This window comes from Zerene cesonia, chromosome 26, assembly GCF_012273895.1.
Source record: "Zerene cesonia ecotype Mississippi chromosome 26, Zerene_cesonia_1.1, whole genome shotgun sequence".
Taxonomy (NCBI): Eukaryota; Metazoa; Arthropoda; class Insecta; order Lepidoptera; family Pieridae; genus Zerene; species Zerene cesonia.
In genome coordinates, this window is record NC_052127.1 from 3,119,265 (window position 1) to 3,133,299 (window position 14,035).

Genomic DNA, 14,035 nt, shown 5'->3' on the forward strand with positions numbered 1-14,035 from the left:
TATATATATATAATTAAATACAAACCTTTAATAAAGTTTTTTTAGCTTCTTCATTGGGTATCCAGGCATCTCTTCTTCTGTCTGCTTCTTTGTCCACTGGTTGATTCTATTGTTCAAATAAAGTATCATTGTTATAATCAGGAGATATTTTAATTAATTTAATCTTTCTATACAACACTCATAAAGTTTAGTCTAATACAGCTCCATTTTAATGTAATGACATAAAGATACGATGATGATTTATTTGTACCAAGACTTTAAAAACACATCAAATTTATCATTGTGAAATTCATCATACTTAGTGCAAATAAAATGTGTGAGGAATAATGGAAATATCTAATGTAATATGTTGTAAGCACTATCAGACTTTGGAATACTTTGCCACGAGATATGAGACAAGCTACCTCTATAAAATCCTTTAAAACACTTTTATATAAACACTTCCCTATTTCAGCTTTTTCTTTAAATTAATATTATGTATTCCCTTTCTTACTATCATTTAGGTTTTTTGTGTTGTTTATTACTTTACTTTTCACCCAAATAACATTTATTTATAACAATTAACATTTACTCAATTGTGATTAATAATTGCATTTTATAACATATATATAGCCTTCCTCAATAATTGGCCTAGCACTGGAAGAATTTTTCAAATCAGTCCAGTAGTTACTGAGATTAGTGCATTCAAACAAACAAACTCTTCAGCTATATAATATTAGAATAAAATAAATATAGTAATCACATTGTCAATTTATGTTGTACAATGAATCGTTAAATAAATAGGTAAATGTCTGAAACACTATTACTTGGAAAAGCATTGCTATATAAATGGAAATTATGCTTCTAAAACAGTAACTTTGATCATATTTGTTACCTTTATACTCAATCCATCCAACGCTTCTGTTATTATAGCTGTCGATACAGGATTACTTTTAACAGGTCCAATTTGCGGTTCAGGCCCTATAGTATCAAAGAATGTGGAAGGATCAGGTAGACTCGTAACTGGGATAGCAGTAGAACCACTCACAGTCGGGAGGAGATTCGTAGAAGGAACCTCCTGCGTGAGTTTATGCTGACTGTATGAAGCACTCATATTTTGCCCGAGAATACCAGTCGATGCTGAAATACCTAACTATGTTAGTAATCATTCTTTCATATCACATTTTTCTTACGATAAATTTAACGTTTATAAGTGATCATTTACCTTCATTATCACCTAAATAAACACTCTGTATCATTTCGGACGGTGAAGTCCCGATCTCATCGAAAAACTGTGAAGCTGGTGGAACTTCTGAAGCACCGAAGTATTGACTTAGATTAGGTTTGTTGTCCATTATACTTTAATTATTTTATCAATTTTTCAAGGACCAAAACATTTTCTACTGTTTTAAAATTGTCAATGTCAAATTGACACTGGATACGCATTAATAATATGACCATTCATAAACAGCTAAACGTAGTACGAGCCACGAAACAATGTCTTGATTGTTAACTCATTTATATAGTAGGTACGCTCGTTTTTACTATTTATTATGTAATTATTCGGGTATGACACATGTTAGAAAAAAAAATAATAATAACGTCTGCATAAGTCATATGGTACCTTGGTAGATATTTACACAGAAAACAATTTTCTGCGTGTAGAGTTGTAAATGGGCAACTAAAGTCTCCTTAATATGAATTGTCAATGTCAATTACTCGTCAAACAAGTTGAGTAAATTACACCCACCGAACTTGATCAATTTACCAATTTATATAGAAATTATCTATAAATTACCCCAAAATTTTCGATATTTATAACATTTATCGAAATCAGGTAAGGACTATGAATATTGAGTACTTTCTTTAGACGGACAAATGAATCAAATCTTACGAATGTTATTTTGTCACATAATCGCACTCCATAACAGATATCCTGTTTTTGTTGAATTTTTATTAACAATTAGAATTTTGTTAAGGCGGAGATGACGAATCAAGCTTCGCCAGTTGAGGAGCAGGAGAAGCTTCTTGAAGAAGCTTTAAATGTTGTAAAAGTACAGGTATTTACAATACATGTTTTGTTTTTTTTTATATTGATTCTGGTGTACAAGGTAAAATTTATCGTAGCGGAATAAGTATGTTTTAAGAATGCATATAATTCATGGTAAATAAATATTTAACAAAATTTCAGGCATTTCAAATGAAAAGATGTTTGGACAAATCAAAGCTGATGGATGCACTAAAGCATGCTTCCACAATGCTAGGAGAGCTTCGTACTTCTCTGCTGTCACCTAAAAGCTACTACGAACTGTGTATCCTTTTTATTTACGACTATAAATAAGTGGTTTTGAGTGTGGTGTACACCTACTGTGTTAATCCTATTATAAAGTGTAAATGTTCCTCAAATGTATTGGTAATTAAATAAAGAGTATAACAGTATGATTCAGGCAGATTTTTATGATAATTAAAATTTTATTTGTTTGATATTACAATATTCATTTCAATTCCACTATCTTTAGAATTTATTTTTTGATGAAAAATATGTATATATTTCAATTATCCCATTCGAAACTTTACTCTGGATTTACTTTGAAATCTTGTAAAAATGAAATGAATGCTCTCTTTTTTTTATGGCAGAACAAGCAAAAGAGTAGGTGGGCCACCTTATGTTAAGTGGTCACCACCGCCTATAAACTCTTGTAACACTAGAAATGTTACAGGTGTTTTGCCAGTCTTTAAGTGACATATAAACACTCTTCTTGAAGGTCCCAATGTCATAATTGTTTGGGAACACCATAGCTGGACAGTTGTTTCAAAGATTCTCTGTATGCGGAAAGAATTTGTGGGTGAAGAAGCAATGTCTCAACTTTAATATATGTAGTTATGAAATCTCAGCATACTTTAGTATCCTTAGCTATCAAACAGACATGGCTATAACGGATGAGCTGCGTCATTTAGAACTGTACCTGCTTGAGGAGTTCCAGAAGGGACGTAAAGTGGCTGATCTTTATGAACTAGTGCAATATGCTGGCAACATTGTGCCCCGACTGTACTTGCTGATAACTGTAGGACTGGTTTATATAAAGACTAGTACTAATCTTAGGAGAGATCTATTGAAGGTATCATATATTTTTAAATTTTTTCTCAACTTTATGTTTTAAGTACATTTTATCATAGTACAGCAAATTTTTTTGTCTGTTTGCAACAAAGTCTTGTACATGCATCCATTTCTTCTCTACTCAACAATGTAAATACTTATGTTCCCTTTTGTCCCACATTAGTGGGTATAAACTATTAAAATAAATTTTTAAATTTTTTTATATCGAATAAAGTTTATTTAACATATATCAAATACTATTTCTAATAGGATCTGGTTGAGATGTGCCGTGGGGTCCAACATCCGTTGCGTGGGCTTTTCCTAAGAAACTATTTGCTGCAGTGTACCAGGAACATTTTACCCGATACCATTGAGGCAGCTAATGAAAATGAAGGCACTGTGAGTTTAATTTCCTTTATGTATATTCTGTTAGTGTGTATTTATTATGTTGGAATTAGTAATAACAAAAAAACATTCAATATTTTACATAAAATTTATCAACTAAATTGAGCAGTCTGATATGTAATGTCAGTTAAAAACTTTAAATGCGTTTTTGGATTGAATGGAACCAAAAAACTGAACTTAATTTAGCCAAATATATTACATATTACGTCATATGTCAATTTGTTATTTTGACTCCTTTAATACCTATCTGAAACATTAGTTATTTAATTCAGAGAGTCTAGTATAAATACTACATTAGTGAATTAATCAAATAAAAAAAAAAATCCATTCTAAGTTCAAGTCTAATGAAGTATTAAAAAAATTAACATTAACATCGTCCTTATCATTATACAACAATAATTATTTATTTTAGGTTCGCGACGCAATTGATTTCGTGTTAATGAACTTTGCTGAAATGAATAAATTGTGGGTGCGAATGCAGCATCAAGGCCACTCCAGGTATTTGAATTGCTTCTGATATCCATATTGTATTTTGATTTTATTCTGACATTTTTAGCCCTCTGCACTTACTCTTCGTCTGTCTACTGTCTCCTGAGTAAGGGTAAAGGTTTTACTACTGTATTAGTAGTAAGAAATGATACGTTTTTCTTTCAGAGGACCTTAGAAATTTCATCATTTAGCTTTGTTTCTTTTGCTATGTTGGTTAGCTTCACCATATGTATAAATTTATCAATTTCTGGAGAGATATACTCAAACAGTTGTCGAAGCGTTAGCGTGTTGGCTTTGCTTAGGCTAAGTGCAGATGAACGCGCGGCGCCGAGCGTCTCCGCGCGGTAGTAGCATTCACATGACGGCATTTGTACGCGGGGCAGTCTGGCTTCGGTGGTGATTTTTTCCTGAATCTATGCGTGTATCCGTCTCAACGCGCGCGGATCAATTGAACTGGTCGGTACAGGTTCGTAGAAGTTGAACCGCGCGGTACCGTGCAGTTACTCGCGGTACAAGAACTAGCGCGCGTGTCGGAGCGCGGCGCGCGGTTTCGAGCGGTGATGTAGACGATACTTAACTGTTTACTTTCATATTTTTGGATCTTGTACCGCGCGTTCATCTGAACTTAGCCTTAAATTGCACCCAGAAAGAAAAAAATGTACATTAACCACGTAGATGAAACTTCAAAATTTTTTTTAACTTTTTATTACATGAGATACTTTTTTCAGGGACAAAGAACGCCGTGAACGCGAACGTTCCGAATTACGTATCCTCGTTGGTACAAACCTGGTGCGATTGTCGCAACTGGAGTCGGTCGGAGTGGAAGATTACAGGCGGCTGGTGCTGCCGGGGATACTGGAGCAAGTGGTCAGTTGTAGAGATGCCATAGCGCAGGAGTATCTCATGGAGTGTATTATACAGGTGAGTGGGTGTTGGGTCTATAGTAGTATATTGTATAGTTATAGCAGGAAATTTGAGGGTGAGTATTACGCGAGTATTTTACGTTTAAAAATCAAAGATTAATTTGTCATACCAATTATATGTTTAAGAAGCTTATTTCATTCATTACACTATATGGGGAGACTCCCTGTGACCATGTTTATTTTAAAGTATATAAAACGTCAGGATAAATAGTGTTATTTATAAATCGCCTTTTAAACTCGTTGAAAAGTCTTTAATTATCAGAATAATATAATTTTTTATGTGACAGGTATTCCCTGACGAATTCCACTTGGCGAACCTTCAGCCATTCCTCAAGTCGTGTGCCGAACTACAACCGGGAGTCAATATAAAGAACATAATCATTGCTCTTATTGAACGCTTAGCTGCATATAGTCAGGTGAGAAAATAGTTTAGTTTACCTGTATGCTTTTTATTTAAAGAAATGTGAACTAATCTGCTTTCTGTTCAAATATTATATTTTATATCAATTCAATTAATTCTTTTACAGAGAAACGAAGGTAACATAAACCTGAGCGTGGTTTTAGAGGATGGTAAAGAACAAGAGGTGCAATTGTTTGAAGTATTCTCTGACCAGGTGGCGGCTATTACTCAGGTAAATATCAATATAATATAACTATTTGTATAGAGTTGAATGTTTGTGTGAGTGTTCCTTTTATTGTCCTCTATTGCCCTGATGATTGACCTGATGGAATTGGTTGGAATTTGGAATTTTTGCCCAATTGTCAGAATTCAAATTATAACACTAGTTGTTCTTTTAAAATGCTATTGTCTAGAAATAAAGTCGAACAAAGATATGTATATTTTGTCGTTTTATTTATATTTTTAATAAGAAACATGAAAATATTGGAATAGAATAATTCAGAAAGGTATAAATTTACATTGCAATTATTTAGAAACCAAACCCGATTTAAATTATTATTATTATGTGATTTAAATTGTTATTTTATAATTTCCAGAGTCGTACAGACATGCCGCCAGAAGACATGCTGTCGCTGCAACTGGCTCTGCTGAAGTTGGCACAGCGCTGTCATCCGGACAAGCTCAGCTATGTAGATCGAGTATTGGCCCACACGGACCGGATCTGTGCTGATATTCAGCAGACTAGGTACGTGATGGGAAAATTTTAGTAAGTCTGTGGGTAGTTTGGGAAAAAAATGTGCAAAATTCTGTTCTATCAAATTAAATGTAAAGAAATTTGTACATTTTTTCCCAAAGTGGGTAATGTGGGATAAAATTGTACACAATTCTGTTATGGCAAATTGAATTTTATTTTATAGCATGCATAAATGCCGTATAAATGAGAATTATTTAAAGATTATCAGTTTTTTTAGCACGAAGCGGGATTCGAACCCGCGTCTTTTTGCCCAACCGTAGCAACACTCTTAGCTCAATGCTCGTAGTAAACCTCTTGGCCACCCGTGATCCCGCCTCCGCAATCTAATTTTTAATATGTCTTTGGTAGAAATGCAATACACAAAAGAAGTAACTTTTCTTTGATATGATAAAAATAAAGACATCTATTTTTGTTATGTTTGTAGAAGGAAATTAGAATTAAATATTCACGCAAATCGCTTTAAAGATACGATAATATATATTGTTATCTGATTGATTTACGTGTTGGATTATAGCCTGAAACCCTCATAGGAGGCCTGTGTCCCAGCAGCAGAACACATATAGGCTGATGGTGATTATATAAATTTCAACCCTCAGCTTATCCCACCTTCGCCTCAAAAGTTATCCCTAATATTATTATTATTAATAGTATTACTATTATAATTTTTCAGTGGCAAAACTCACATAGAACACAACACGCCAGTATTCAAGGAGCTCATGAAGATCTTAAAGCTTCCAGCTGACCACTACAAGAATATACTGACGCTGATAAAGCTGCAGAATTATGCTCCGTTGATCAATAGACTGAATCAACCTGGAAGGCTCATGATAGCCGTTCATTTGGTGTCTGATGTACTGGAGAGCGACACTACTGTGTCTACTCCGGAGGATGTGAGTAAATATATTAACAACTGGTTTTACACCCCGGCTCCACCCGGGTAGTCTTTAATAAAAAAATGTAATATATCCCATATTTTTAACATGGATCAAACTGTACCTGGTGTGTATATTTGATTAAAATTGGTTGAGTAATTTAAGGAATCCATCGCAAACAAAGAAGGTGACATGTAATTTATGTATTTTAGGTATGTACTTTTGTTGAAAATATGTATGCGTGCTAGAACACACATGTATATATCTTCAACACTGGAGTGTTATCGACATTTTCTACTTAACTTATACTCAAATGAAGACCATTTTGGCATCATCTACACTATAATGTACTAATATCATTATGTAGTACCTGGATGGCAATGTTTTGAGAGATTCCGGGAATTCGAAGTATTATTTTATGTTTATATGAGGTAATAGATAAAATGCATCGTGGTTAACTATTTTCGTTTAGAATTAATTACCCTAAGATTAAACCTAAAAACAACAACTATTTAAGTGTCGTTGTCTGCTTTTCTTCCTCTCCTGTAAGTTTTACAGTCGAACATAGAACCTCTTTTTTCAGACGATTAAAAAATAAAAACATTTTTTTCATTTATAGGTTGACTCGGTATTGACCATGGTGGACGTGTTGGTGAAGGACCAGCCCGATCAGCCGGAAGAGTGCGACGCTGAAGATTTCATGGAGGAGCAGGGTCTATTGGCCAGGTATATATGATGAATGATCTGAATTCGTCATCACCATAATATGGATGATAATGATTATATCCATATCATCATCACTACTACATTTTGTAATAACAACAAAGCAATGTTATTTGTACCATTAATATCAAGGGCCCTAAGGCAATTCCTGGTCACCATTTCCTATATAACATTTACCAACTTTGTTTTATAGGAAATAAGAATCAATCCATGTTATTTGTACCATTCAGAATGTATGAATAAATTGTTACCATGGTATGGCATTATGACAGTCATTATATATCAGATTGAATATTAAATTGAGAATTATTTTAAATATATGGTTTCACCATAACTTCTAAATTCATATTAAATGGCTGTTTGCTCTGGCGTCGAACATGATACAAATAATATAGCCTATGTAACTCAGTGAAATTGCAGATTTATAATAGTGAAATGACTTTAAAAATTAGTCCAGTGGTTTTTGCGTGAAGATGTAACAAACATACAAAAATGTTTGATTTTCCTCATTTAGTTTAGATAAGATTTTCTATTAATAATATTAGATTTTACATTACTTCTTTGTATTATTTGCGAGTTTTGCTTTATTCACATCCTTTCTTTTAAATAATTAGACTAGCAAGTTCCACAAATACATCAATATAATGTTATCCCTTCGCTAGGTTAATACATCACTTCAAATCGGACTCAGCAGACCAACAATACCAGATACTCAGTGCGGCGAGAAAGGCGCTACAAGGCGGTGGAGCGAAACGCATACAGCACACGTTCCCGCCGATAGTGTTTCATGCTTACCGGCTCGCTTTTGTGTACAAGGACCTTAAGGACCAGGTAATAGAGCTCAATTTTGAACTGCTGATATAAAATATTCTAGTACCGTATAGAATTCCACATGTACCGATTCGATTTTGTTTATAAGGACCTTAAGCATCAGGTAATAGTGCTCAATTTTGAACTGTTAATGCAGAATAATTAATTACCGTATGGATTTCAACGTGTACACGTACACGTCGTAAAGAACCTTAAGGCCTAGATGATAAAGTTCAATTTTGAGGTGTTAAGTATATTGTTTCTTTACTGTATGATATTTAACGCGATCTGGCTCACTTTCGTCTATAAGGTTCATGTTATACGGCTTAGTTTCTTAGTTAAATGTGAAAGTTTGTTTGTTTGGATATTTGTCCGTTAATCACGCTGAAACTACTGAACGGCCTTTGATGAAATTTGGTATACAGACAGGGTATGAGTTGACTTGGTTGATAGGATACTTTTTATCCCGATTAAGCGCTCCCATCGAATAAAACAGGAACCTTGATATCCGGGCGGAGCCAGGAGGAGCGTTCAATACATCATATAAAAATAAATTCACATAAAACTCGGCAGAAACATTATATCAGCTGCTCAGAATCTACTGAATCAAAACGGCTCACATTGCCAGCCTTAAGATAGTCTTCTAAAATTTCCCTATTTCTTTTTTTCAGGACGAAATGTGGGAAAAGAAATGTCAGAAAATATTCCAGTTTTGTCATCAGACTATCAGTATGCTGGTGAAAGCTGAACTCGCTGAATTACCACTGAGGTAATTTAATTAATTTTAAGAGTTCAAAACCTATGTCAATATATATTAAACACTCTTTAATCATGGCATAAACAAAGTGTTTGTTTTTTTAATTTCTTAGAAAATCTTTAAATCCTGAATCAACTAAGAAATTAAAAAAAAAACAAACACTTTGTTTATGCCATGATTAAAGAGTGTTTAATATATATTGACATAGGTTTTGAACTCTTAAAATCAATCAACTTTTAGATAGTCATCATATAGTTACCAATTCTTCATATTTGTACTAATTTTAAATTAAATCTGTCCGTTTAAAGTGCCTAAATCAAGTCTTAATGTGTCGGTTATATACAAACATTCACACGAAGCTAATTAAAGCATGTTAAAAAGATAGTATATTTATTGAAATTTATAATTGTATGTGTTATAATGAAGAATTCTAACTATACCTAATGAATAGAATTATTTGTCCACAACTTACCTACTATATAAAAATAAGTCGGGTTTTCCTTCCTGACGCTATAACTCCAGAACGCACGAACCGATTTCCACGGTTTTGCATTCGTTGGAAAGGTCTCGGGCACCGTGAGGTTTATAGCATAGAAAATTCAGGAAAAAATTCAACTGAAAAGCGGGAAAATCATTTTTCACATACAACCATCTGGTGGCGAAACGGAGTTCGCCGGGTTTGCTAGTCTTATCTAATATATAAAATTCTCGTGTCACAGTTTTCGTTGCCAAACTCCTCCGAAACGGCTGGACCGATTCTTATGAAATTTTGTGTGCATATTGGGTATGTGTGAGAATCGGCCAACATCTATTTTTCATACCCCTAAAGGATAAGAGTAAGGCAGAACAGCGTTTGCCGGGTCAGCTAGTATTTATATAAAGGGGTGACTTGTTGAACATAAATAGAATAACATATATAAACTTTTTCGATATTTTAACTAGAATGATCTATACATATATCTAACTCTGAAAAATTTGTCTAGATTATACTTGCAAGGTGCTCTAGCGATCAGCGAGATCGGTTTCGCGAACCACGAAACGATCGCCTACGAGTATCTCTCGCAGGCCTTCTCGCTATACGAGGACGAGATATCCGATAGCAAAGCGCAATTGGCGGCCATCACTCTGATCATAGCCACGTTTGAGCAGATCAACTGTTTTGGTGAGTTGCTTTTGTCTCGTGTTTGATTTTACGCGAGTATTATACATTTAGATATTACAATCTTTTTAACGGATTTAAAAACGCGATTTATTCATTATATTATTAACCCGACGTTTCGAACACTTTACGGTGAGCGTGGTCACGGGGAGACTCTCACGTCGGGTAAATAATGTAATGAATAAATCGGCTTTAAAATCCGTTAAAAAATTGTCAATTTCTAGATTCTTTTGTCTCGTTGGTGATGGGCAATAGGTTTGTCCTATGTAGGATAATTGTAAATTTGCTATTTCAGTACATGTTTTGTTTAATAAATCCTATCCTATAGTATACTACTTTCTACTAATCCTATCCTACTATCCTATCGTACTATTATTATAAATGCGAAAGTTTGTAAGGATGTGTTTGTGTCTGTTACTCTTTCACGCAAAAACTACTGAATCGTTTGCAATTAAATTTGGTACGTAGACAGCTGAACAACTGGAATAACATATAGCCAACTTTTTATCCCGATTATACGGGATACGGAGTTATGCGGGTGAAACCGCGGGGCGCAGCTAGTCTTTTATACGAAATGGACACCCGACTCTAGATTCGAGAATGTCCAAATGACAACAAATTTCATATAAACATAAAAATAAACATTCTTGTTCGTCAATTTATTGTATTATTTACAGTCGTACAGAACAATAGTAAAACATTATATTTAATCTATCATTTTCGAGTAGGCGCCGAAAATGCTGAGCCAATGCGCACAGGTTGCGCGCTAGCGGCGAGCAAGTTGCTGAAGAAGCCCGACCAGAGCCGAGCCGTGGCGCTGTGCGCGCACCTATTCTGGAAGGGCGCTAAGGATGGGAAACAGGTGAGAGAGAGAGAGTGAGAAGGAGAGAACAGAAGATAGTATGGAGTGTGAAATCTTTCTTTTAAGACCCGCAAGGTTTACAAAACTTGTGGTTTTTTCAAACCTTAGCTATTATTTTTCGAACAATTTACTTACGAGTCAATTGCCTTAACCGTTGTAGCTTTTTCTATTATTCAAATTTAACGCTATAAAACCTAAAAACAAGTTGTTTAATTTCGCCAATATAATAATAATAATAAAATTTTATTGTCACCAAAAATGATATTTACATATATATAAGTCCCTTAAAAATAAGTTATACAATATGAATTTGTTATGTAAATCCTACTAATATTATAAATGCGAAAGTTTGTAGGGATGTGTGTATGTTTGTTTCTCTTTCACGCAAAAACTACTGAACCGACTGCAATGAAATTTGGCACCTAGATAACTGGACAACTGGAATAACATATAGGCAACTTTCTATCCCGATATTCCGGATATAGACTTACGCGGGTGAAACCGCGGGGCGCAGCTAGTGTTACATATTATGTAGTATTAAAACGTAAAATTTATGTTATTTTAAAAGAGCAGCTGCTGAGTTTCTTGCCGGCTCCTCTCTATTGTAACTGCCTTTCGAACCGGTGGTGAATATTATAATTGTGTAATATGACGATTCAAACTTGGTCCTATAGGAAATGTAATTGAATAAATAAATGTTTGAGATTGAGTGAGCTTGAATGCTATAAATAGTAACGGATTTAGGATTTAGGACGCCCTAGGCCCTAGACGGGGCGCCCTTTATCTTTTGTGATTCTTTTATATATATCTTTATATTACACAGATACACACATATATATATACATATGTGTGTGTGTGTGTGTGTGTGTTTAAAGTAATGAATATAATAACAATAATAATAAAAAAAAATTTAATCATCTTAAAATTTTGGCTATAAACGAATTCACCCCGTCCGCAGTGGCCGCTGAACGAAGCGAGCCGAGCGCTCGACTGCCTGAAGAAGGCGGCGCGGGTCGCGCAGCAGTGCATGGACGGCGGCGTGCAGGCGCAGCTGCTCGCCGAGCTGCTCGGCCGCTACGCGCTGCTGCGGGAACGCGGCAACGAGGCGCTCACCACTAATCTCATTGAAGCGGTAAATGCCTCTACATAAAAAAAAATATGAAAAAAAAAAACAAAAAAAAGGAAAAAATCACGTGTTTAGTATGATGTCCTGACCTTTGTCCTGAGGCGAACTAGTGTGACAATTAAATAGTAAAAGTGATATTAAGTAGTATGGGTTTAAATGGAATTGTATAGACTGTGGAGGTGGTGATGGTGTCTTTTTTTGGTGTGCTTTGAATGTTTCTATCCAAATAGGCCCAGTTGTTTTTGAGATTAGCACGTTGAAGTAAACAAAAGCTCTTCAGCTTTATGTATTAGTTTAGACAGTTCATGTTTCGAGGAAAAGTAAATATTATACTTATTATATTGTTTACAAAAACATTTAATATGCTACATATGTAATATTCCATACTCACATCATACCCCATTGTTGCTAACGTATATTGTAGCGATAACAACTAACAGCCAATCAAAAACGTCCACAGATAATACAGAAAATCCGCGAGGAGCTGGCGAACCTCGACCAATCGGAAGAAGTGGAGCAGATAACGAAACACTTCCACAACACACTGCAGCACCTCAAGAACAGAATGGAGTGTCCCGACCCGGACGGGCTCGGGTATGAGGGGCTAGTGTTGTCGTAAAAATAAAGAAATAAAGGAAAAAATATTTGTTGTCTATGGTATTTTTTTATAGAGCGTAGATGTGTGATGGAGGAGATACGATTGTGCTACTTTTGATGGGTTTATAAATGTTAGTAGTGCAGTGTAATATGAAGTATTTTGTTTTTGTTTGAAATTTTTTAGTTTCCGTTACGGGATTTATTAGTTCACGTTACAGGACTCGTGATAGCAAGCAAACAAGCAAGATTTATATGTGTGTGATGAAATTAACATTATGTAAGATATTTGTTTTATACTCTTTGTACAATTTAGCACAATCGCTGTGTTCTTCATTGAATGGTTAAAGTTATTGCAATATCCATTCATTATTGGTATTTTGTTTCATCTGTAGCAACAAGAAAAAATGGCGGGAAAATGAATTGGTTCTACTTATAACAAGAAATGAGTTTATAATGGCGGTCAATCGTGCTATTTCACTCGCACATTGCCGTGCTATATATCTCGCTTGCACTTATGACTTATCTTTTACGATACCTTCAGAAATATTATAATACTTGGTTTGTTCAATCTCCAAGAAGATTTGAAATCTCAGATGTAGCTATCGATATAATGAAAGTGTTTTATTAGAAGGTTATATAAAAACTCTTTATTATTTAGATTCATCTTGTTTTATAGACTATTTGATGTCACTAAATAAACATGAAATCAAATTATCATAATATTGGGTTTGTATGCAGACAAATATTTTAAATTCATATTATATTTAGTTATTTAAGTTCCATATTAGTTATAGATGAAATATATAAAATGTTTTATATTACAGATTTGTTATTTTATTTCACATGTACATAAGATATATGAAAATAGTAAATTAATACAAAAATTTCGTTTTAAAATATTTTATTTCCTTGCACATTATTTCTATTATTCAGCATAATCTTCTCTTGTCGCTTCTTCTCTTCTTTAAATGCTTCTTTGTTTGCCTTCTTCTCTATCCTTCTCTCTTTTCTGTATTCCTTGAGGAGACGTTTTCGTTCCTTTTTCTCTTCAGGCGTTTCGTCTTTTGGTCTAAAAATTATAT

The 14,035-nt window shown here is 34.3% G+C and overlaps 3 protein-coding genes across 3 annotated transcripts in view; 1 reads left to right on the forward strand and 2 right to left on the reverse strand.

Moving 5' to 3' along the window:
- Positions 1 to 13: 13 nt before the first annotated feature.
- On the reverse strand, positions 14 to 1,406 carry LOC119837166. Its single transcript, XM_038362689.1, has 3 exons — positions 1,205 to 1,406; positions 875 to 1,119; positions 14 to 106 (listed from the first exon to the last, which is right to left on the reverse strand). The coding sequence occupies exons 1-3, from the start codon at positions 1,332 to 1,334 to the stop codon at positions 14 to 16; spliced, it is 468 nt and encodes a 155-aa protein (XP_038218617.1). The 5' UTR covers positions 1,335 to 1,406.
- Positions 1,407 to 1,689: 283 nt separating this feature from the next.
- LOC119836937 (vacuolar protein sorting-associated protein 35) lies at positions 1,690 to 13,351 on the forward strand. Its single transcript, XM_038362409.1, has 18 exons — positions 1,690 to 1,816; positions 1,959 to 2,039; positions 2,171 to 2,291; positions 2,905 to 3,098; positions 3,347 to 3,475; positions 3,894 to 3,979; positions 4,699 to 4,891; positions 5,181 to 5,309; positions 5,421 to 5,525; positions 5,890 to 6,038; positions 6,718 to 6,937; positions 7,539 to 7,645; positions 8,305 to 8,473; positions 9,124 to 9,221; positions 10,193 to 10,371; positions 11,097 to 11,230; positions 12,189 to 12,362; positions 12,817 to 13,351. Exons 2-18 carry the CDS (start codon positions 1,965 to 1,967, stop codon positions 12,973 to 12,975), a joined length of 2,421 nt encoding a protein of 806 aa, XP_038218337.1. The 5' UTR covers positions 1,690 to 1,816; positions 1,959 to 1,964; the 3' UTR covers positions 12,976 to 13,351.
- A 486-nt stretch (positions 13,352 to 13,837) lies between these two features.
- Positions 13,838 to 14,035, reverse strand: part of LOC119837009 (protein LTV1 homolog) — a 6,934-nt gene continuing 6,736 nt past the window's right edge. The window contains exon 11 of the mRNA XM_038362488.1: positions 13,838 to 14,022. Within this exon, the coding sequence (XP_038218416.1) occupies positions 13,845 to 14,022 (178 nt within the window). The 3' untranslated portion in view covers positions 13,838 to 13,844. The remainder of the gene's footprint in view (positions 14,023 to 14,035) is intronic.

Bases quoted from the DNA above. Each gene is read 5' to 3' on its own strand.
- LOC119836937 (XM_038362409.1), top strand. From the start codon at position 1,965: ATGACGAATCAAGCTTCGCCAGTTGAGGAGCAGGAGAAGCTTCTTGAA. The intron at 5,310-5,420 runs GTGAGAAAATAG...ATTCTTTTACAG, and splicing joins GCTTAGCTGCATATAGTCAG to AGAAACGAAGGTAACATAAA. The intron at 7,646-8,304 runs GTATATATGATG...TCCCTTCGCTAG, and splicing joins GAGCAGGGTCTATTGGCCAG to GTTAATACATCACTTCAAAT.
- LOC119837166 (XM_038362689.1), bottom strand. From the start codon at position 1,334: ATGGACAACAAACCTAATCTAAGTCAATACTTCGGTGCTTCAGAAGTT. The intron at 1,120-1,204 runs GTAAATGATCAC...TAGGTATTTCAG, and splicing joins TTATTTAGGTGATAATGAAG to CATCGACTGGTATTCTCGGG. The intron at 107-874 runs GTAACAAATATG...TTTGAACAATAG, and splicing joins TGGATGGATTGAGTATAAAG to AATCAACCAGTGGACAAAGA.